The 24,749-nt window shown below is 44.5% G+C and overlaps 1 protein-coding gene across 3 annotated transcripts; it reads left to right on the top strand.

Moving 5' to 3' along the window:
- Positions 1 to 722: 722 nt before the first annotated feature.
- Positions 723 to 22,996, top strand: LOC136580265 (protein Wnt-7a-like). Of its 3 annotated transcripts, none has more exons than XM_066580684.1 (5): positions 723 to 866; positions 1,194 to 1,343; positions 13,937 to 14,163; positions 16,353 to 16,624; positions 19,613 to 22,996. In XM_066580684.1, exons 2-5 carry the CDS (start codon positions 1,270 to 1,272, stop codon positions 20,090 to 20,092), a joined length of 1,053 nt encoding a protein of 350 aa, XP_066436781.1. In that variant the 5' UTR covers positions 723 to 866; positions 1,194 to 1,269; the 3' UTR covers positions 20,093 to 22,996. The 3 variants fall into 3 exon arrangements, with proteins under 3 accessions (XP_066436781.1, XP_066436783.1, XP_066436782.1); XM_066580685.1 differs by lacking the exon at positions 723 to 866 and adding an exon at positions 965 to 992; XM_066580686.1 differs by lacking the exon at positions 1,194 to 1,343 and having other exon boundaries at positions 766 to 866.
- The last annotated feature ends 1,753 nt before the right edge of the window (positions 22,997 to 24,749 follow it).

Here is a 24,749-nt window from a genome sequence, read left to right as displayed (position 1 = left end):
TGCACCACCGAAATGTTCGTGCAAAATACGGAAATGTGAACAAACCCATTGAAATCAAAACCTTCCATTCTCTGCGTATTGAGATTTTACGCACGCAAATACGTCCGTGTGAAGGAGCCCTAAATCTAGGGGGACATTGTTGGGAGTACTGTACTCTGGGGGGGCCGTAATAATACATTCCTGCTATTTTCTTCCTATTCGGCTTTGCTACTTTTGTAATATCTCCCATGCATCATCCTTCTGGGCGCCCTCCGGCAGCGCGATGAGTTCCGTCCTGCAGGTGTTCTGCGCTGTGATTGGTTGCGCAGGACATATCTCCTTACACATCCATACATATGCATATGAATGTGAAATGTAGCAGAAGATGTCAGCAAGATTTGTGATCATCTCACCCCCTCACTGCTGACAGCGCTGCAGGCTACAATGCCTCCACCTTGCTACATTCATCTTTTTTTTTAAGGAGGGGGGGGGGGATTTTTTAGATTTTCCTCTCCCAGGGGCTTGATCTGAAGACAACTTCGCTGCTAGCACCATAACTGTAACCGGTATCACTTGCAGCTCCTTTGACAGTACGTCCCACCCAGTTAGCGATTCCCCCCTTCCCAGTCGTCTAACTTTTTTAAGGAGGGGGCAGGTGGTGGAGGAATGAATAGGAGAGAATATTTTTTGGCAGGAGTAAGTGAATTGTTTAATCCACCTTCTCCTTTACACCCCCCCACCCTATAACTATCGCACGCCTCCAAACATGTAAGGTAAAATGAGTACAGGGCAGGCACTCGTGCAACGTTCGGCAAGGTATGGAGACCGAACACACCTGGCCACAGGTGACGTCCATCTATAAAGGACAGATGTGCGCTCAGGAGGAGGTACCTTACTGAGGAGGGGGGGGGGGGGGGGGTTATAATTGTAACCTATGCATTCTGCAACCATTATGTATTTTTTTTGCTACGGGGACGCAGACAGGCAGCTGTCATCGTGATGAATGGCTAGAGGTGGGCATGAAGCTCCTTCGAGATTTTGAAGGCGTTCAAGGCTGCATCAGGGGAGGGCAGCAGCGTTAGACACCAGTTGCATTGTGTTGGTTGCTTTGCATCTGCGAGGAACAGCTCTGCAGACCGTGCAGCTCTGGTATCGTTCCGTTTTCATCCAGAGCTTCCTTGTGCTCCTGCTTTAACACTTGCACTTTTCTGCAGGTAGTAGGATGAGCTCGGTAATTGGCGAAGAAGGGAAATCTCCAAGTAGGGGGTAAAGGGACCGCCTGCAAACAGCATGAGACTGAAGCTGAGCGTGTTGGACCTGTGTCACACTGTGCTCTGCATCGGCTTGACGCTCTGCGGAGAAGGGTAAGCGCATTTTATCGCAAACGCAAAAAAGGCGTAGAGATTACGATTAAGAGATGCATTAAGGACAGACTTGTTAAAGCGATTTGGGGGGGGGGGGTATTTCTAGAATATAATGTAACTGGCTGAGATGTAAGTACTTGCGTTCCTTGCAGGGTGTGCCAATGCCTGCACTTGCCCGCAATGGGCAGTGTCGCCACTAGTGATGTTTTTGTGACAAAATACCACCTGGCGCCTCCCACAGAGCGGCCAAACAAACACACCTGTTTCTACAGCAACTCATTTCCCTGCCAACAACCTGTACGCTCATATTTTTCATTCCTCCTGGCTTTGTATGTAGGTGTATGTGTGCGTATGTGCAAGTCTAGAGCAGATTGTTCTCAAAGAATGCAACCGTCTGGCAGCTGTAGTCCGCTCCTCCTGGCACAACCGGTCCCCCCCACCCTCCCCTGTCCATCACTCCCCTCCCGCCGCCTCCTTAGTATGATATGGGGAAGTCCTCTACCCGATGCCCCTTTGCTGCAAAGTTCTGCCAACTTCTGCCAGCAAGTAGTGTAATGACCGGAAAGTAGGATCCAAGTAAAGGTGTCACCAGAAAAGTTGTACTAGTGCAGATCGGTCTGCGGCGAACTTATACTTGTGCGTATTAGGAAATTGCAGAAATAGCCGGATCGAGTTAGGCTACACTCACTCGGGCGAGCTCTCGGCTTAATATTGCGCTTGCAGTTTTAACGGCCAATGCGTTTTTGATTAAAATTCGCATAGCTTCTGTGAAATTGACTTCAATGGGAAATATCGCACTCGCATGCAGGTGCCTTCCAAAAACAATGGGCGAGGCCCATAATGAGGTCCAGATGCGCTCTGTTTTTCATGGAATTGCGCGGCATATTGCACTTTTGCGTACATGCCATAGACTTCTATGGGGACTTACTGTGCAATACACAGAAAGATATTGCAGGTCCTATTCTTTTGTGCACACAAAACGCATTCATAAGAACGAGCCCGCTGACACAAATAGGTTCTATTCTCCGTGCATAGCGTGATCATATTTTGCATGTACAGAAATGCGCACAAATACGGTCGTCTGAAGAAACCCTTAAAGCAACCCAGCGATCAGAAGCTTAAAACTGATATGCGAGTTAGCACCTACAGGGGAGGATTCACTGCTATTTATTTTTCTGCGTGTTTTACTCCTTGGCTGCTCTCTATTAGATAAAGCTGTGATCTGTGACTATAGTTTATCTGCAGTGCCTAGTTTGAAGTAGTCTTGGACACGCCCCTTTCTCATCATTGGTTCAGGATGCAGAGGAGGCTTCTTAAACCAATGAGACAGAGGGTGTGTACAAGACTACATTAGATGAGGCACTGTAGCTACATTTTAGGGTGTCTCTAAAGTGAAGTCTCTTTCACATGGGACAACTGTTGGGCACTGAAGCGCCCGAGTGGCGTCCCAGTGATGATCGCAGAGTGCGCCGCTGATCGTTCTGGCCACTCGCCTCCAAAGATGAACGATGTCCTGTTTACACGGGAGAAGGCAGCAGGAGACCAACAGTGATTTTATGGTCTGCATGATAGATCCAGTCGGTGATTTATACCTCATCGATCTTTCACTGCATGCAATTATCGTGCGAACCGCTTGATCCAACAAGCGTGTAGAAGGGGCTTTAGTCCCACTTTAATAAATGTATTACTCAGCAACCTATGTACATAAGAGGCTGTATACTGACTTATATGATGTACAAGGATCCCAGGATTGCAAAATACGCTCACTCCTGCTCAACTTTTTTGCACAGGCATGCAAATTGCGCAGAAAAAAATGGCGTCTAACTGTGCAAAAAAATCACGTGAATGGGTGATGCTTAAGCGCAGAAGTCCTGAGCTTAACTAGCGTGAAAATTGCGCATTCACACAATCAAGAGTAGCGTATTGCTTATAAAAGGGCTGCTGCTTCGGGAGGAGAGAGAGATGAAGCCCCTCTTGGCTTCGGGATTTCCCTATAGCAGGGACAGAGAGAGTGGGGCTAGAGGGAATTCCCCGATAGCAAGGAGAGAGAGCAGGGCTAGAGGGTTTCTCCCAAGGATTCTCTCATAGCAAGGAGAGAGAGGGCGGTGCTAGAGGGCGGTTCCCTCTAGCCTTGCTCTCTCTCTGGGGAAGCCCTCTAGCCCTGCTCCCCCTCTTTGCTGTTTGGGGACAGCTGAATAGCAAGTTTAAAATGTTCTGCTGTAAACTCCTGTTAGTTCCCGCTGGGAAGAAAGGAAGCTCCAGGGAGATGAAGGGAATCCCTTGAGGACTAACAGGAGCTTATAGCAGGACACTTAAAATGTGCTTCTGGGTTAGCAGCATGGCAGCACTCCCTCTTCCCTTCTTCTCCCATTCGGATTGTTTAGAAGTTTAAACTAAACAATCAGAATATTTAGCTAATCACCCCCTCCCTTGTTATCCCTCTGCAGTGGCCTGTAGAGTGATCCCGGACACAGGGCATACGTTGAGGAGGGGGGAGGGTAAGATGCTGGCTTGTCACAATGGCCCTTACCACGCTCCCTCCCGGAGGGACGCACGTAGCCTCGGCCAGGGCAGCGCTGGGCCTCTCCCTACACCCCCGGCATGGGGATGCCCAATAAACTGGGGAACAGGGGTTGTGGTTGTCATGGGTGACACCACCGTTCCAGTACCCCCCAGCTTGAACATCGGTGGGAAAATAAACAAGCCACAGACAGGAGAGGTATTATTGTATCTTGACGCCACCATGAAGTCCTGGTGGAGATAAGAGTGATAGCTGGGTGACGCCCCCTGAACCTGATTGGCTGCAGAGATGGCTCCCCTGCAGGTCCTGGCAGGCCACTATAATTCTCTTCTCATCTCCTGCCTCCCTTCACTGATAGAAGCTCCTGGCTGCTACTTGCAGTCCCGGCTCCTCTCTAAGGCTCCCTGCTGCTGCTCTTTATTCCCCCGGCAGCTTTACCGTCCCACCTCCAGTCCCGATACTGCTGCTGCTTCTTGGCCGGTTGTTTGGCGCTGCTGCTCGTGATCCCCGCTGGTAGGCCAGTATACTTCCGCAGTCCCGGCTCCTGTCCCCTCACCATGTATCAAACTGATACATTTACAGACAGTCAGCTCACTTTTGCAGACATTAACTCATCATTTACTGCAGCTGTGCAATACACATGCTGGAATGACAAGACATTTTTGTACAGTGCATCAACATAAGACATTACGTGTATGACGTTTATGGAGAAGACCAGGATGATCTACTGGGCCACTACACATCTCCCATAGGAGGCTATGGAAACTCCTGCGCATTGCGCACCAAAGATAGGTCAGGTCCTAATTTTGCACGCAGCAGGGAATCTCAGTTGGTCACGTCCTATTTTTTTAGGCGCGTGTTTTATGCGCAGCTAAAATTTATTTCACCTGAACGTTTCCATAGGAAACCATTGGTTCTAATAGTCACGATTTTTTTGCCCATGCAAGTTAGCTGTGCGAATACCCCCATGTGAACGAACCCTGCTTGTGTGCCTGCGCAGAATATTTCACAGGCACCACTAGTTCACATACGCAAGGGAATCACTCCGCCCTGATTTTAAAGATTATTTAGCCTAATTAGTTCTAAATGTGCTCTTTTTCCCCGCAGAATTTGCGCAACGTATCGCACAATTGTGCGCATATTGAGTGCGCATTTGCACACCTTCCATTTGGTAAAACCTAGTGACAAGCTGTCATACCCAGGGGGGCTACAGCCACCGGTATACTTTCCCTGCCACGACCGCTAGTAATGTAGTAGTACATGCTGAGCATTCGCACGAAGCGTCTATTTAAGCCCTCATTCACACAAGCGTATATACATATGTATATTTTGCGCGCATATTACGGAGAGCTGAAACCCTTTTGGTTTGCATTGGGGGATTCAGAGTTGTTTTTTTTACGTGCCCGAAGAAAACCGCAGTATGTCCTATTTTAGGGCTCTTTCACACAGGTGTATTTGTGCCATATTTGCGCACGCAATCAGCAGAGAATAGAACCCATTGATGTCAATGGGTTTGTTCGCACCAAAGGTCCCCATAGAAGATTGTGCATTTGCTCATATGCTAACGTGAAGGAGCCCTTAGGGCTTCTTCATATGACCGTGTTTGCGCATGCATTTCTGCGTGTGCTAAACGCAGAGACTAGAACCCATTGATTTCCATTGTTTGATTCTCATAAGCGTGTTTTATGTGCGCATTTCACGCGCTTTGGAAAAAAATAGGACCTGCTCTATTTTCCTTGTGTTTTATGCAGCAAAAGTCCCATAGAAGTCTATGGGAGGTATGAAAATACGCTAGGGGAGGGGTTTGACACTGCGCAAAATGCAGGGAAAAGAACACATCTGGACGTCATTAGGCTTTAAATAGCCATGGAAATCACGGAAAGGGTGTATCACGGGTGCGTGGGAATTGGCCGTGTGCGCACAATATTATAGTACTATGTGCCGGCACGCACGCAACACTATACTTCTTCAAACCTTGTTCATGAGCAAATAGGTTGCGCTGAGGTGCGCGTTTTTGCACATACTCTGTATTACGGTCCGAAATAACCCATTAAAGTCAATGAGCCCTTAGAGATGATCATGTTGGGTCCGCTCATTCCCTGCTCTCTTAGAAGGGGGTCTTCAGCAGGGACCCCTCTCTAGGATCTCTATGTATTCTGTGGAAAGAGGTTGTTTTTATGAGGAGAAGTAGTTTATGTGGTCAGATTACCCCTCACTGATTAGAGAATAGCGATACAAGATCATATCACACAGCTGCCTCTTATTCATGTACTTTGGCAAATGCGCCCAAGATTGACATGGCGGTGACATCCAGGCAAGTTCCAGACAAGTTATTCCAGACCAGACAGAGAAGCAGATCAATCTTAATTAAACAAGCGACTGCAGGGGAAATGGGCGAGGCGGATCTAGTTGTGTGGATATGGGATATATTAGATGAGCTGCAGATATAGAAGTGCATATTTACAAGCGGAGATAATAAAGAAGCCACTCCAGTAAAGACATTTTCCAATATACATTGTATGTCAATTCCTGACAATTTTCAGGATCTCTGCTTGCTGTCTTTGACTGCAATATTCATTCCAGGGGATAAAAGCCTGTCCTGGTTATGTGTTGCACATGCAGCTGCACGATACAGGTACTGTCCTGCTATCAGAGCTCTTACTGGATTGGATCAAGCCAGGGATGTGTGTCCATCACATGGCGAAAAAATCGTCTTTTTACTTATTTTAATTAGTCTTCATAGGGGATTTGAACTTGTGATCATTTGATCGCTTATACAGTATAATGCAATACTATGGTATTGCATTACGCTGTATTTTAACAGGCTACCTATTAAAGACATGCCGCAGTTCAGATTCTTGTCCTCTGGAAGTAAACAATGAAGATTTCCATGACAGCAAGCAGAGATCCTGAACACCATGAGGAATTCTAGCATAAAGTATACTGCATGGCTTTCTTATTGTACAAACAGTATGCTTAAAGGGGTTTTCTGAGAACCCCAAACATTGGTGGCAGTGGGGGGAGGAAGTATGTAAGACGTTAGGGTCAGTTCACCATTTCCGTCTCTCTGCCCTGTTTTTGGAGAAGAGAAGCTGAAATAAAACTGAAAAAAAAAAACGGATTTGTTTTTTACCCCATTGATTTTAATGAGGTTCCAAAAAAACATTCCGTCAGGTTTCCATAATTTTGGATTGAAAAATAGCGCAGTCTATTGGAAGGCCCAATGTAACTCGTCAGATTTGCATTGCGAAATTCGGTGCGGGCGTCCGCCTCCGTATACCGCAGCAAATACTGCCCATAGCATGCTATGGAAAAGCGGGTTTCCATGCCTATAGCAGAAATCAATCGCAATTTGCATGCTCTATTTTGAGCCAGATTCTGTGCGGACGGCTTCCATTAAAGTTAACCCTTTCCAATCCACTGCCTGACATCTTCCTACATTCTGATTGAAGCTTGTACAGCTCCAATGTCAGAAGACGTCCGACAGGGTATTCTTACTGTCTATTGCCAGCCACTCCGCTGTTGGAGCCTCTCTGGCGCACACACACTGGCTTTAGCCAGCAGATGGCATCGTTGTATAACAGCAGAAAAGGAAAGCCTTTTAGGAAACCCTGAATCCAAAATTGGATTGGAAAGGGTTAATGGAAGAAGTTCGTCCTGCGGCCCTTCCACAATCATCATTGTGGAAAGGCCATGGAATCTGCATCCTCGCCTAGCGATAACGTAGTCACATCTGTACTGCGCATGTGTGCCGGCCGGCACATCCGCAGCACAGACAAAAAAACATCCGGACAGGTACACAGGGGTCACAGGCCGGGCCCCAAGTCGGTTTCGGCTGCGGGATCCCGCATGCAAAATCTGACCCGGTCGTGTGCATGCGGCCTTATTTTTCGGGCGTAATACATGAGGGCTTGTTTTCTTGCGAGATGAGCTGTATTTTTTATTGGTACATTTAACGTACTATGTAATATATTAGAAGACTTTTAATAGTTCCTAACTGAGGGGAAATAGCAAAAAAAAGCAATTGGCCATTTTGGTTGTGGGGGTTGGGGGGGATAGAGTTATTTTTATGATCATGGTGCAGGAAAAATGACATGTTGCCTTTATTCTGCGGCACAGTACCATTACAGTGATACCGAATTTACATATTTTTTTTCTAAATACTAATACTTCAAAAAATAAAATACCTTTTTTTTTTAAGAATTGCTTTCTGCCACCTTCTTTTGACCTCCAAAACGTTTACATTTTTCTATTGAAGGGACTGTGTGAGGGCGGACCTGTAGTTTGTATTGGTAGCAATTTGGGGAACTTATGACTTTTAAATCGCTTTTTTGTTTATTTTTTCTTGGAGACGAAGTGAACAAAAAAGCTTAATTCTGCCATTGCTTCCCCCCCCCCCCCTTTTAAATATTTTTTACATTTTTATCCTAATTAAAGAGATTTTAATTTTACTTATTTTTAATTAGTCTTTAGTATAAAGTAATCCTATGGGATTGCATTATGCTGTATATGAACAGGCAACTGATAAAAGACGTGCCACAGGTATGCCCCCAATAGGTAAGTGATTATGGCAGCCATGGATGCCCTCAGAAGGCCCAAGGTGGCCATAAAACCTGCACGGCACCACCACAGTCTTATTGCGAGGGGCCATTTGGGACATTTAAATCCTTTTCAGCAACATTTGAAGGGTTAACAATTGCGATCAGAGTTATCTCCGATTGTGGCTGTTGCATGTTGGTGTTGGCTGTCCAAGACAGCCAATACCCACCATTTATCGAGTGGGTTCGGCTTCTGAGCGCGCTCCATACAGAGCATATACTGTGGACGGCTATATACGTATGTATACATACAGATGTATGATGGGAAGGTTACGGTTCTGTTCACATTTGCTTCCTGAGCAGATTTGGCACAGAATGGATGGATGGATCTGTTTTCCCTGCTTTTATGATGGAAAAGGAAAACCCAACAATCAACGCTGGGGTGAACCCAGTCTTACCCTTTTCAAAATTTTGTCATCAGGGTGTGTCGTATACAAAAGTTGATATCTCATATAGTCTTTGAGTATGATTTGCAGTCTTCTTTCCTTATGGACATTTGGTATAAAGTAGAACATGAGTTCCAATGTGTTGTCGTGCTCCTCGGGGGCGTGGCTATAGGGCTGGCAGATGTAGTAGTTGCACACAGAACCTGGAGCTTGTTGGAGTCAAAAAAGCCCTTCTGCCTCATATTAGGAGACATTACTAGATATGATGCAAATAGTTGGGGTCAAGTGTTACCTCTTTAAGCCGGGGACAGACATAGGTGGCAGAACAATATACGGGGCCCCTTAGTACCAATATTTTATCATAGTGCCCTCCCTTGTGTCTATCTATCACTTCAACAGGGATAAGCTACTGTAAGGGTGGTAGTCGGCGTCCATACTTACTGGACCCCTCTGAAGCTGTCCAGGTTGCACAAATGCGGTACCCAACACATGTATAATCTGTAGTTTGCAAAAAGAAGCCGAAATGCCTGAGCTCACACTGTCCCCCTCCTCGTTTCATCAGCTTCTCGCTCTCATGGGGCCCAGTGAGCATCCCCTTTATTCCTTGATAAATAAATAACCAAAAATGTGACTTTAGTGTTAAGTGACAGAACGCTTGATCTGTTAGCGGGACACACAGGCGTTTTGTTCTAGGAGGCTGGCAGAGAAAGGCCCCTTGTGTTGTTTTGGGTAGTTCAGTTACAGGCTGTGGAGAGATCGATAGAGGATTTCATGACCTGTTATCTGCCACTATTCCTTCCCCCCCTCCATCTTTGCCCAGCCTGGCACAATAGAGAAGAAGGTTCCTCATGTTAACCCGATCCTGTCCAAATACGACGAATTTAGTACCCTTACCTGCAGCGGCTTGGCATATTCAGCAGCACTTTAACTATTGCACTGTGTGTCCCAATGGGTTAAAGTGAAATGGCGCCCCTTTCCCTAATGCAGATGGCAAAGTGCAGGGCTTTAACAAGTATGCTCTAAAAAAAAGTTAAAAAATGTGGTTGCATGAATATGCACACCCTAAAAGCAATGCTTTGTTGATGGCACCCGTTGACCTTATGACTGCATTCAGTTTTTTGGGTCGGTGTCTACCAGTATGGCACATCTTGACTTCGCAATCTTCCTTGCAAAAGAGCTCCAAATCTGTCAGAATGTGAGGGCATCTCATGTGTAGCGCCCTCTTCAAGTCGCCTACAGATTCAATGGGATTCAGATCTAGACTCCGGCTTGGCCATTCCAAAACTCTGATCTTCTTCTAACAAGGCCATGGTTTTGTTGAAATTCGTCTTCGTCTTGAGCTTTTTAGCCGAGGTCTGATGGTTTTGTGCCAAAATGGTCCGATATTTGGAACTGTTCATAATTCCCCCCACCTTGACTAAAGCCCCAGTTCCAGCAGCAGAAGAACAGCCCCACACATAATGCCGCCTCCACCATCTTCACTGTGGGTTGGTGGTCTTTTGGTAATGCATGGTGTTGGCTTTATACCAAACATACTTTTTGGAGTTATGGCCTAAAAGTTCGCCCTCTGTCTCATCAGACATAAGACGTTCTCCCAAACTTTATGTAGGTTTTGGCAAAACTTAGCCGGTCTTGAAAGTTTTTCTTAGCTAGAAAAGGCTTCCGTCTTACCCCCTCCCCCACAGCCCAGACAAATTAGAGTCCATACACTGTTCACAATGACAGCTGAATGGGCACAGAACTCAGCTGAGCACTTTTGCCCGTTCATTTCAGTGATCAGTGGGGGTCTCAGCACCGGGGTCCCCACTGATTAGTACTTCTGACATGTCACTATGACATGTCAGAAGTTTGTAAAAAGTTTAGCAATCTGCAACTTTGTTTGATATTTCCGACCAGATGGGTGATGACCCCAAGACCTGTTTTAAGTGTTTTTGAACACTTTGGTACTCTTTGAGTGCCAAAGGTCTTACAGCGGCATTCATACATATGATCTTAACTCCCCTCCTTAGAGGGCCCAAACGGACTCTCTTCTCCATATAGGGAGCCCAGTACTATGAATAAAGTATTACAGTTGGGGGCCTGTTACAAATTTTGCATTGGGGCCCCAAATCTTCAAATTACACCTCTGATGGAGCAGACTTAGAAGCGGAGCCCACTCCATAAATGGCGGGTGTCAGCTGTCTTCCACAACAGACGTGACTGGAGCCAATCATGGCTGTTAACTATTTAAATGCCGTTGTCAATTCTGACCTCGATATTTAAAAGTCTTGGCCAGGATTGAAATGTCCCTAACTGGCTTCCTATGTTGAGATTGCTCGGGTATCATGGCAACTTGGGCCTTCTGAAAGCCCGGGGTGCTGTCTTGAATGATTGCCCATTAAGATGTGCCTGTAGTCTACGGCATGTCTTAATAGAATGCCGATCCAAATACAGTGTAGTGTAATACTATGGTATTAAATAGAGTATTGCAGTATACTGCATAAGGATAAAAAGATCGCAAGTTCAAGTCACCCTATGGGGACTAAAGGAGAAAGTAAAAATTAATACAATAAACATTTTTTAATTGTTACAAAAAATTAAAAAAATCAATTAAAAAAAAAAACTTTCCTCAGTTGTTACATAAAAAAAGAGTAAAAATTGGAATTGCTGCGTCTATAAAAGTCAAATTAATTAAAATATCACATTATTAATCCCTCACAGTGAACGCTGTCAGAAAAAGAAATGCAATGCCAAAATTATGCTCTCTGTGGTTACCCCATCTCCAAGAAAAAATTAAAAAGCGATCCTTGAGTTATATGTATCTCAAATGGTTACCAATAAAAACCGCAGGCCACCTTGCAAAGAACAAGTCCTCCCAAAATAAAAAAGTTATGAGGGTCCACAGACGGCCAATGAGAGTATTTTTTCCTTTTTTTTTAAAAAAGGTATTTTACTTTTTCTTAAGTAGTACTACAGGTATCACCGTAAATGTACTGACCCGCAGAATATAGATAAAATATCATTTTTACTACACCGTGAACTAAGTAAAAACAACACCCCCCCACCTCCAAACTGGCGCAATTGCATTTTTTCTAATTTTGCCCCCCCCATGAAATTTTTTCAAACAAGCGCTCACTTAGCTTTGTTGCCGAAAAAATAAAAAAAGTTATGATTTCTTTAAAATGGGAAATTAAAATGCATTAGAAAGGGTTGCGGCTAAGCTAGAAAGGGTAAACTATACATTGATGCAATTACGCTTGGGCTGGCTTGATATATATATAGATGAATGGTGTCATAACTGCGTATGTGTAAAAAGAAAAAGGTTTGGTACGGTGTTAGCCAGTAGAGCAAAATGTGACTGTTCCCAGCAAGAGAAACCAAGTAATCTTGTAGATATGATAGCTTTTAATGGCTAACAAAAATACATGATGTTACAGCAAGCTTTCAAACCTCTCAGGGTTCTTCCTCAGGGGTTTTGTCATTAGAAAAAAAAAATCAATACTTACCTATTCCTCCCCAGGCAGTCTTCACCTTACTGATCTGCTCCTGGCTTCTGCAGTCCCCCGGGTCACCTCCAGCCGTCCGGAACCTCTTATTCCTGTTATGTAGCGTACATGGCTGGCATTCTGCTTCCTGCAGGTCAGTGTACCTGGCCACTGGTGACATAGCGTTCACTGACTAGCTGGGAATGCTGAATTCTATGCTGGGCTAGTGCCGAGACTGTGCCTGCGCGCTGTGTTGCCGCGAGTGTTCCTATACTATTACTGCGAGACAAGATGCATGCACAGTCTCGGCAATAGCCCGGCATAGGATTCAGCATTCCCTGCTAGCTAGTGAACGCTACATCACCAGTGACCGAGTGCGCTGACCTGCAGGAAGAAGAAGGCCTGTGAATAGACATTACGTGACAGGAAGAAGAGGATCTGGCCGGCTTGCGGAGAGGTGACCAAGGGACTGGTGGAACCAGCAGAAGATCGGGGAGGAGAAGGTGTGGTAAGAAGACTTCTGATGGAGGAATAGGTAAGTATTGAACTTTTTTTTCTAATGATAAAACCCCTCAAAGCCTGAGGAAGAACCCTGAGTAGGTTGGAAAGCTTGCTATAACATCATGTATTTTTGTTAGCCATTAAAAGGTATCATATCTACAAGATTACTTGGTTTCTCTTACTGAGAACAATCACATTTTGCACATAGACAGTTGTTACATATGGCCTTTGTACTTATGCACATAATTTTCACGGTATGCCTCTAGGTGACAACCATCATCTATAACTGGCATCAGGCTTGGCACAGGGCTCTACTGGGCTTTTGGGCATTACTAGTTACTTTTACCATTTCTATCGAAAGAGGAGACCTACACAAGCTTAGTATAAGGCTGCTTCTACATCTGTGGTGGGGTTTTGTTTTCCTGCTCTGTTCGAGGAATAGGAAAAGGGGTTCCCCAGGCTGAACTGATCCATCTTATGACGGGACCGAGCAGCGCCGAGAGGACCCCATTGATTATAATGGGGCCCGTTCTGTTTCTGCTCAGTTTTCCCGGATTTGCGAAGGAACCACCGAACTAGGTTCCAGCGTTGATGTGAACCTGGCCTAAGGCTGTGCAGTTATCATACATTGTGTGCACCAATGGAAATGTATTCTATGGCCGGTATATAAGACTCCGTGAATGAGCCTCAGTTCCCGGCTGAATCAATATTCATGAGGTGGTACCGCCTCAATGCAGCGAAAACTAGCAACGCTGCGAAGATGAGAGGGCTTTTCATGGTGTGCCATGGCTTGAATGGAGCAGGTGCCAGGCTTTCCTCACAATGTACGTGTCATGATTTCCGCCATACAAGACTTGGCCTCCGTTTATGTTCTATACTGGCAATAAACTCGCTTTCTTTGTAAGACACCTTCATTTTAACTCTAAAATTGCCAGTTTACTGATGGGATTTGGTAAATTCTAGTCTAATAGAATTATTTAAAAAAAAAACTGAAAAAACAGTGCTACCCTTGGCCACAGGCCGTATTTGGTACTGCAGCTTAACTCTATATAAGTGAATGCTGTTGATTTTCCTTGAATGCTGCAAGTCCTTTTCTTCTCATGGTTTGTCTTCTCTCGATCAGAGGTGTGTCTTCTGTGCTCGCTCTCGGGGCCAGTATTATCTGCCGAAAAATGCCAGGTTTTTCACCAAAACAGAGAATCTTTTGTGAAGCTCGTCCAGATGCCATGGTAGCCATAGGTACAGGGGCACGACTAGGAATCGAAGAATGCCGTTACCAGTTTCAGCATAGTCGGTGGAATTGCAGCTCCTTGGCACAACCAAGTCTCTTTGGACCGGAGCTAAAAGTAGGTACGTGCGAGGACGGTGCCCGAGATATACTATAAAAGCCTATAGCTTTTCACTGTAGAAGCTGATATGAGGCCTATACAAGGGCCGAACAACATCTAGCTGCTGGAATTCTAGGGCTAAAGTAGAGCAAATTTGGCTTTTACTGTTTTAAAGGGGTCTGTGGGACTTTTACTATTGATGACCTATCCTCAGTAATCAATAGTTGATCGGTGGGAGTCCGCTTCTTTGACTGCCAATCAGTGTATTGCCGGGATCGATATGCATGTGGACAACGCTGGAAGCAGATAGCGTTGTCCTTATCGCAGTGGCCCAGTTTGGTACTGCAGGCACAGCTGCCCTTGAATTTAATGAGAGCTGTGTCCTAGTCGTTGCAATGTTGACAGCACTACCCACTACTGGTGCTGACAGCGGTGCCAAGACTCAGCTGATCGTCAGGGATCCTGAGCGGCAGACCCACGTCCATCAACTATTTTGAGGAAAAGTCATCAACCGTAAAAGTTACGAAAGTCCCAGACAAGCCCTTTAAAGTGGACTTACAGCTTAGATAGCAGTGCCCACTATTACTCATGACCCTCCTTTACACATACATGCTGTGCTCACTTGAGCAAGTATGTCTTCTCAATGGGGTGTTGGAATTGGAATGCCAGAATTGTGGGGTTTTTGGGCCCCACCCCCACAAAAAATGAATAAAATACAGTTGAATAGAAACTAGAGATGAGCGAGCACGCTCGGTGAAGGCAGTTACTCGAGCGAGCATCGCTCTTCTTGAGTAACTACATACTCGTCCGAGAAAATTCAGGGGGGCGGCGGGGGGAGCAGGGGGGAAAGTGAGAGAGAGATCTCTCTCCCCCCCCCTGTTCACCCTCGCAACCCCCACTCACCTCCGCTGCCCCCCTGAATTTTCTCGGACGAGTATGCAGTTTCTGGAGAAGAGCGATGCTCGCTCGAGTAACTGCCTTAACCGAGCGTGCTCGCTCATCTCTAGTAGAAACTGATCAAAAAGTAGTATGTACTCCAAAGTGGTACCAATAAGAACTGCAGCTTGCACCACAAGAAATAAGCCCTCATACAGCTCGACGGACAAATAAAAAAAGCTATAGGGTTCCAAATTGGGCAAGACGAAGCAAATTTTAAAAGTTTTTTAAATTTCTCTTACTAGTAGTAGTAAAACATAACAAAAAAACTACATCAATTTGGTATCTCCATCATTACATTGAATGTCATTTTTTACCTCTCAGCAAATGCTGTGAAGATGAAACCAAAAAGCTATGAAAAAATTGCGCTTTTTTTTCATTGCACCCCACTTAGAGTTTTTTTTTATGTTTCTCTATACATTTCTTGGCACATTAAATATTACCTTTAAAAATAGACAACTTGCAAAAAAAAAAAAGCCCCCGTACGGCTATATTGACAAAACGATAAAAGATACAACACTTGGGAAGCGGGAGTGAAAAAACGATAATGAGGAAATGAAAAATGGCAGCAATTAGAAAGGGTTAAAAGCGTAGCCGGTCCTTACTGGATGCAATTGTCCATAGAGTAAAATGGCCGAGTTACTCATTAATGAATTCTTTTTATATTAATTGCGTAGCATTTCGCTTTCAGCAATAAATTCTTAAGACGATAACAAGAAATCTGCTCCTGCTGAAATGAATCTCGATGACAGGTGCGATTTCTGATAAGAGTCGTCTTGATAAGATGCTCAACCCGCACCGACATGTAAAATGAGGTCATTTCTGTGTATCTATATCTAAAACCAACTTATACGGGAGATAATAATGCAATAGTAAATAATGCTGCTTGTATAGCGCCAACATATTCCCCAGCGCTGCACAGAGGTCGTCCCCATCAGTCCCTACTCCCAATGGGGTTCGCAATCTAGCTTCCTTATGTCAGATGCAAACACGCCAGGACCAATTTTCCAAAGAAGCCATTTAACCTATCAGTATATTTTTGGCATGTGCAAAAAAACCAGATTATCCGGAAGAAACCAAGCAAACATGCGGAAAACATAAAAACTCCAAGCAGATGTTGTCATTGATTGGATTTGAACCCAGAACCCCAACACTGTAAGGCAACAGTACTAACCAATATCCCACTCTTTGCATAGTTAATATATGGTAGATTATAGAAAATTGGCTAACAAAATGTGCAATTCTAACCCAAATTTTTGATTTTTCCATTAACAGGTAGCCGAGAAATGGCCTTTTACTATGCCATCCTTTCTGCTGGCATTGCCCATGCCATCACCAATGCCTGCAGTCATGGCAACTTGAGCTATTGCAGTTGCGACCAGGATAAACACGGAAACCAAGACCATGAAAAAGGATGGAGATGGGGAGGGTGCTCTGCTGATGTGAAACATGGTATACGCTTGTCCAAGGACTTTGTGGATGCCAGGGAGGTTAAGCGCAATGCCCGGACCCTCATGAACCTGCACAATAACCTGGTGGGGAGAAAGGTATTAGAGCTAATACTCAAAGAATTAACATTTTTCTATGGCTCTGATAGTCCACTCCCAAAACCTTACCTAGTGTCCTTCTACACCAGTGTGTCCCAAACTCTGATCCTCGTGACCACCCAACAGGTCATATTTTCAGGATATCCAATGGAGAGAACGCCTGTGGCAATATCTGAGGCATCGACAATAGTGCAATACTAAGGAAATCCAGAAAACTTGGCCTGGTGGGGGATTGGGAAGCACTGCTCTACATCAATGGTCACCAGTCTTTGGCTCTTCAGTTGTTGCAAAACTACAGCTCTCAGCCTACAGAAGTCAATGCAACAGCTGGACAGCCACAGTTTGAAGACCATGGAGACCATTGCTCCATACAAATATTTTTTGGACTTTTGCGATTTGCTGTCCCCAATTCATGAAATTCTTGATATATGTGGGTCTCACAAAATAAAATATGTAGTTTAGGCCATTTTCAGATGGATATATGTGAGCTGTGCTTAAGAAACATGGGCACAACTCATATTGGACAGCATGGGGACAACCTGTCCGTGTGTTGGCCAATAATCAAGGACACTGCAGAGTGCATCCGTAAAGAAGGACACAAATAGGACATTCAGTGATTTCATTCACAAAATTTGTGTAATTAGCCCAATTGGCCATAATGGAACCCACAGGTAGCACACGTCCCAAATATATGCTCATCTGAATGGGCCCAAACGATACAGATTATTTGATGATTTATGACATCACTTTGTTTTAGTGACACTACAGCAAGCAGAAAAGAAGAACTCCTAAGATCTCAGGGTCCCCAAGTTAGCAATAATTTTGGAGTGGCAGATTGGTCCTAACTGGGGCAAAAAAAAAACGTATATACAACTGAATTGGAAAATAGGAAAAAAAGGAAACAAAAAAGAAAACATCTATTAGAGATATATAACAAAAATGCTAGATTTGACCTTTACAGACTGAATACACAGTGTCAAAGGATTTCATCAGCAAGCATAAATCTTGGAAAACAAGAGAAATTGGATACAGAAAGTATACTTGAAAAGTGTATAACTTTTTCATTATACCTAGAATATAGTGATTAAATATAAATACAGGGAAGTCTAAAAGATTGCCCAATTTTCATATAAAAGTGTTTAGATAACTCATTTTCAACTATCCAATAAGATAATGAATGGAGAATGATCCCCCTCTTTCTATTAGCTAAAGGTTAGAGTGGCTACAAATATTGTCCCTTGCTCTGGAGGACTCAACTGTGTAATTTTTCATTTTACCTGTGGAGGCACTGCAGATGAACTGAACACTTTCTGCCAACACACAGGAAACATTTCTAATGACAATTGTGGTCATTTTGTGGTCAGAGTAATACTTGAAATCCAGACTTGAGTGGACAAATACACAAGATATATGGTTTATATGGATTTATTCAGTTATAGTAAAGGTGAGAGGCTCTGGCTTAGCAATCTGGTAGGCAAGGATCTGTGCACATTGATGCTATGTCTAGTGTTCATATGGAAGACATAAAAAACTATTATGACTAGAGATGAGCGAGCACCAAAATGCTCGGGTGCTCGTTACTCGAGCCGAGTTCTTTCTCTCTCTCTCTCTCTCTCTCTCTCTCTCTCTCTCTCTGTCTCTCAATGAGTACTTTTGAGTATGCTTATGCTCCATTGAGCATCAAGCTCAGACGAGCATGCTCGCTCATCTCTAATTATGACATATAAATGGCACTGAATGGTCCACCTGCACGGGAGTGGAGCAGCTCCAGATCTGGAGGACCCAGCCCATTCTTCTATTCCATTGTCATTCTTTTGTTTTAGATACCACGTTAATCAGTATAACAAAATGTGATTGTTCTCAGTAAGAGAAACCACGTAATCTTGTAGATAGGATACCTTTTAATGCCTAACAAAAATATGTGATGTTACAGCAAGCTTTCAAATCTACTTAGGGTTCCTTCTCGGGCTTCAATGGAATAGATCTGAAGATATCTATATATATATTTATATATTATATACACACACATGCATATAAAAAGGCACAGACATGGTGTGATTAATTTGCACTTAAAACAATAACAGAACAGGATGAGTAGAGGAGTAAATACTTAATTAGTCCACTGATAAGGCATGTGAAAGTTTTATGGTCTCTGAATTAGTGTTAGGGGTCGCCAGGCCAGAGTGTTATCTCTGCTACAGATTTCTCATAATCTCCAGTCACGCATGAACCCTCTTGAAATATTTTGGCCTATGTTGAAAGTGTCAAAGATGGTTATAAACTTGCACTCCCAAATTCTTCTATGACGTAGAGATTTGAAGTTGCCTTTTAATACAGTAACTTTTATATGTTCTATGTTGTGTTCAGGACTAGAAAAGTGCTCGGCTGCAGGTAATTCTGTCTTTCTCTCTTTAATTGCGTGGCGTGAGATCTCATCCTCGCTTTCAGTTTTTGTCCTGTTTCTCCAACATAGTTTTAAACTATTTTTAAACTTTCAGGCCTCCTTCTCCAGCAAACCATTGGTTTACCTCCGCTACATTGATGACATCATAATGTTTTTTGTTAGCCATTAAAAGGTATCATATCTACAAGATTACTTGGTTTCTCTTACTGAGAACAATCACATTTTGATTTAGATAACTCATTTTCAATTATGAATAGAGAATGGTTCCCGGATTTTTTTTTAGCCGGAAGGTAGAGTGGCTAGAAAGACTGTCCCTGGTTCTGGAGGACCCAATTATGTAGTGCTTCATTTCTCCTGTGGGGGAGCACTGTAAATAAACTAAACACTTTCTGGTGAGTTCCCCCAACTGATTACTGGTGTTCTCAGTAGAAGAACAATTTGGATAATTCCTTTATGTAAGAAGCTATCCTGATGATCACAAAGTCCAAATCATCTGCTGTTAACAAGTCAACAATCAGCTACTTTCAGCTTTCTTTCAAGTAAGTTTCAATGCCGGCGTTAATTTCTTATTTCTTCATCTCTAGATTTTAGAGAAGAATGTTCGCTTGGAGTGTAAGTGTCATGGCGTCTCAGGCTCTTGTACAGTGAAAACATGCTGGGTCACTCTGCCTCACTTCAGAGAGGTGGGCTACATGCTGAAGGACCGGTACAAGGAAGCAGTGATGGTGGAACCAATGAGGGGACGACGTCAGCAACTACCAACGTTTCTTAAACTTAAACGTCCTCAAAGCTACAGTAAGCCGGCGGAGACTGACCTGGTGTATATAGACAACTCTCCTAACTTCTGCGAGAGAGACAATACCATAGGAAGTATGGGAACCCATGGACGGCGGTGTACCCGCACATCCTCTCTGTCTGACAACTGTGAGCACTTGTGCTGCGGTCGGGGGTATGAGACCTTTCAGTACACCCACACGTGGCAGTGCCATTGCAAATTTCACTGGTGCTGTCACGTCACATGCAGTACATGCAGTGAAAGGACGCAAGCCTACATGTGCAATTGATAAAGCACAAGGGCATTGGTCAAGTGGGCAAATGGGGCTCCTCTTATCTACATTAGAGAACACAGTTCGGATTGCTTTATGATGCTGCAAAGTTTTCTTCATACAGTTGACTAACTGCAAGGAGAAGACTGATGGACAAGAGACATGAAACTACTGAGCTGCAGAGAGTAAATACGTATCAATGACACAATCATACATGATTAGAAGCCTTGGCCTGCCGTGGTCAACTGACCCAACTCATGGTCTTGGTGACCTTGCACTAAATCTCTATATTCTACAAGCAGAAGATCCATGTAAAACCCAATTCCTGTGTTTTTGCTGTAAACATTTCCAATGCAAATAGTGGTCATTGCAACTTGAAGGTCAGCGTAACACTTGAAATCCAGACTTGAGTAGACAAATGCACAAAGGCTTAATACGGATTTATTCAGCTATAGCCAGAGGCGTAACTTGAAGCTTCTTGGCCCCAATGTAAAATCTGTAACGGGGTCCCCAAATATAATGGTTTATTCATAGTACTGGGCTCCCTATATGGAGAGGAGAGGCCTTATGGGCCCCTAAGGCTCCTGGGCCCGGGTGCAACTGCATCTCCTGCATCCCCTATAGTTACGCCAGTGGTTATAGCAAGACGTGAGAGGCTCTGGCTTAGCTATCTAATATGGTAGGATCTGTGCACATTGATGCTATGCCTAGTGTTCATATGGATGCTACCAAAAGCCATTATGACATACACAGTCGAGTCACATTATTATGGCCACCAGCTACTTTCAATGTCAGATTGACGTGTCGTGGGGCGGCTTGGTGGGTATATAAGGTGTGTGATAGGCTGTCTGCTCACAAATCACTCATTATCATGGGTTAAAGGGATGATTATTGGCTTTCGGGCCAAGGGTGGCCGTATTTCTCAAACAGCGCAGTTTGTGAACTGTTCGCCTACAATTCTGGTGAAAGTGTATCGTGATTGGACACATGGCTCTATTGGGAATAACTGAGGTGGACTGTGGAGCACCACGTGCCGTTGATGTGAAAAGTGAATGTTGACTAAGAAGGTACTTGAGGGCCGCCAGATATGCTACAGTGGAGCAGCTCCCCATGAAAATTAACCAGGGGGCTACCAGACATGTGTCTGAAACAGTTCAGTGAACCTGACTGTATATGCGTATCTATCTAAAGTAGATGGAGGGAAACTACATCTATGCTAGCAAAGTGCATAGGAAGAAAAGGCTTCAATTTGCACAGATGTTCCAGAATTGGACCACCGTTGATTGGCAAAGCATTGACTTCTCCGATGTGTCACGTTTTCTGCTTCATCAAACAGATGGGCGTTGGGGTGTCAGGCAAGAAACATCAGAGAACGCCAACCCTGCAACGATTGCTGGAAGAGCACAAGTTGGTGGCGGCAATGTTATGGTCTAGGGGATATTTTTGTAGCATTTTCTGGGCTGCTCATCCATGTGGAAGGCACTCTGAACCGATTTGGTTATAACTCCATCTTTGCAGATCACGTACACCCCTACATGCTGTTTGTCTTCCCGGGGGCAGATGGAATCTTCCAGCAAGACAATGTGACATGTCAGATGGCTAGAAATGTCCGACAGTGGTTGGAAGAGCATGACCAAGACTTCCAAGTACTTCCCTGACCCCTATTTCCTCAGACTTGGACCTAATTAAGCATCTGTGGGACCACCTTGATCATCATGTTTGCTCTATGGATCCTCCGCCACTCACCCTCCAGCAACTGTGGGATGCGCTGCAGTCAGCATGGCTCCAAACAACCTACCACCACCTTACTGAGTTACAGCCCATCTAGCTATTGTCCATGTGGCACACGGTGGTTACTCTAGATATTAGCTGGTGGTCATGATAATGTGACTCAACTCTGTATAAATGCCATGGAAAGGTTCACTCACTTGGGACTGGAGTGGCCCCAGCCCTGGAGAACCCAGCCTATCTCAATGTTCCATTTTCTATCGTTCATTTGAATGGAATGCATGTAATACTTCTCTTCTCCTGTAGTGGCCACTGCAGGGGAAATGTATAACTTGCAATGGATCAGCCTGATTGCGAGAGGTTCCAGGAACTGAAGCTGCGCTGAGGCAGCTGTCATGATAGATGGAGTTGTCAGGGAATTAACTACATATTCCATAACCTCAAAAGGCTACATGGGTTTTTCCTTATATTACCTATGAAGCCTTTTAAGGTTTTGGTCACCATGAAAATGAATGAAAATTCAGCTTTGATCCAGGTCAGGGTTGATCTTTCATTTCCTAAAATGTCACTTACCTGGTGTCTTGCTGATCTCCTGTCCCACTTTCTCTGGATTATGCTAACCATAGTACCTGCACAGAGTGATGACTTTATCATTCCCATCCTCCATATAAGTACTCACACATTATCACTCTGACCCGGCATTGAGCCGTCATTCTACACAACAACCGGACAGTAGAATCTCCACAGTGCAGAATCCTAGGCAACTAAAAGCATGGGGGACTGAAGACTGACACCAACCCGGACTGATTTTTTTAAATGTTAGAGTTAGACCTCAAAATCTTGGCCTGCAACAACGTACATGTAATAAAGAAAAAAAAATCTCTAATTTGATTAGAAATGTCCCCAGTGTTTTAGGGGAAATTCTGTCTTTTTTTCCAGAAACAGTGCCACTCTTGTCCATAGGCTGTGTCTGGTATTGCAGCACAATTCCGTTCACTTGAACATGCACTGCAATACCAGGCACAGCCTATAGAGAAGTGTGGAACCGTTTATGGGGGGGGGGGGGGGGAAGCCTTTCTAAAAGAGTACATAATATAGTGACTGCAAATGGAGATCGTTTGACTCTATCTGATGGCGACTGGAAAGCGTCTCAATAAGGGCTTATTCCGACGTGTGTATATCGTCCAGGTTTTCACGCCCGGTTAATATATGCTGACCCTCTCTGCAGGGGGAGGACGCGGGCCTGGCCGGGAGCAGTGCACTGAGCTCCCAACCTCTCTCCGCCCCTCAACACTATTTGCAATGGGAGGGGGCGGGAGTGGAACTTAGCTCCACCCTGTTCCGCCCCTCCCATTGCAAACAGTGGTGAGAGGCAGAGAGAGGTTGGGAGCTCAGTGCACTGGTCCCGGCCCGCCTCCTCCCCCTGCAGAGAGGGACAGCATATATCAGCCGGGCGTGAAAACCCAGACGATATACGCACATCTGAATAAGCCCTAAGTGCTATGTAGTGAAGAAAGAAAGCGGAAGTGTTACTTCTGCTATTCTACATGGCAATTACATAATCGCCGGGAGCCCCCTGCAACAGCAAAGCTGCAGAGGATGTTTTCCCTGTAACTGGGGCTCCTGTGGATGCCCCAGCTACAGTGGGAAAGTGTAAAATAATTAAGAAAAAAAGACAATATGAATGACCCTCATAGGTCTTATATGACGTCATGGGGGGACATAGATATAAAAAAATAGTTACAAAAATAAGCTGAAAAAATTACAGAACAAAATAAAAAAAATTATATATATATATAAATGACCCACCGCCGACACCAATCAAAACCGTCCCTATATGCACCCTGTAATCTGAGACTATACAAATTATATATCAAAGCATCCGAAACAAAATGAAGAACCCCTTCCTGTACTTTATTTGAGTGTAACTATACTCATTTTAAAAATAAACCATAAATTTTGTTAATAACAAAAATCATTTTTACCCCTAATAAAACAAAACAAAACAAAAAGTCAGTGAACAAAGATATAAAAAAATAGACTATACGTCAGGGGAAACAAATGCAGCAAAAATAATTCTGGCCACCACATGGTACAAAACAGCCTGGTCCTTCAGGGGTTAATGACATGATTGCATAGTATTATGCTCTGGTAGATTCCATGTATAATTAAAGGTTATTTTAACCCAAAATATCCCCGGTTGTCGCTGAGTATTGATGGTCTTCAAATGAAGGTGGCAACCCCAAAGTTCCTCACTCTACCACCAACACTTCTTCTCGAAGGGCTTATTTAGACGACCGTATATCGGCTCGGTTTTCACGCCGAGCCGATATACGGTGTCCTCCTCTGCAGGGGGGGGGGGGGGGGATGGAAGAGCCAGGAGCAGGAACTGAGCTCCCGCCCCCTCTCTGCCCCTCGCCACTATTTGCAATAGGAGGGGGCAAGATGGGGGCGGAGTTAAGGCGCTTAGCTCCACCTCGTCCCGACCCTCCCGATGCAAATAGGGGCGGAGAGGGGGCGGGAGCTCAGTTCCTGCTCCTGGCTCTTCCACCCCCCCCCTGCAGACAAGAACACCGTATATCGGCTCGACGTGAAAACCAAGCCGATATACGGTCGTCTAAATAAGCCCTAAGGGTCTATCACAGCAGGGGGTTGCAAGTAACGGTGGGGTGCAGAAAAGGCGTTACGTAACATTGGCCTATGTATCTTTTCATTGGGTACCCGTCCGGGACATTAGTTTGTAAAGCCTCATTCAAGCTGTTGACCTTTGTCAAGATTGAGATACTTTTTACCCGGAAAAGCCTCTTTAGGATCCTTCAACATAAGGCGGAATTTGTTGCAGATTGTCCATAGAGGATATTCCGCAGCATATCCGCACCAAAATCTGCACCATTTGATGTCCATTTTGTTGGAGCTTTGGGTGTGCATCCACTGTAGATTTCACCCC

Source organism: Eleutherodactylus coqui, chromosome 10, assembly GCF_035609145.1.
Source record: "Eleutherodactylus coqui strain aEleCoq1 chromosome 10, aEleCoq1.hap1, whole genome shotgun sequence".
Taxonomy (NCBI): Eukaryota; Metazoa; Chordata; class Amphibia; order Anura; family Eleutherodactylidae; genus Eleutherodactylus; species Eleutherodactylus coqui.
Note: the sequence above shows the minus strand (reverse complement) of the source record. Positions and strands in the feature narration are given on the sequence as shown.

What these genes read in the sequence shown, in the direction of transcription:
- LOC136580265 (XM_066580684.1), top strand. Translation starts at nt 1,270, where the DNA reads ATGAGACTGAAGCTGAGCGTGTTGGACCTGTGTCACACTGTGCTCTGC. An exon ending in TTGACGCTCTGCGGAGAAGG is followed by an intron (nt 1,344 to 13,936) that starts GTAAGCGCATTT and finishes TCTCTCGATCAG; the next exon opens with AGGTGTGTCTTCTGTGCTCG. An exon ending in TGGACCGGAGCTAAAAGTAG is followed by an intron (nt 14,164 to 16,352) that starts GTACGTGCGAGG and finishes TTCCATTAACAG; the next exon opens with GTAGCCGAGAAATGGCCTTT.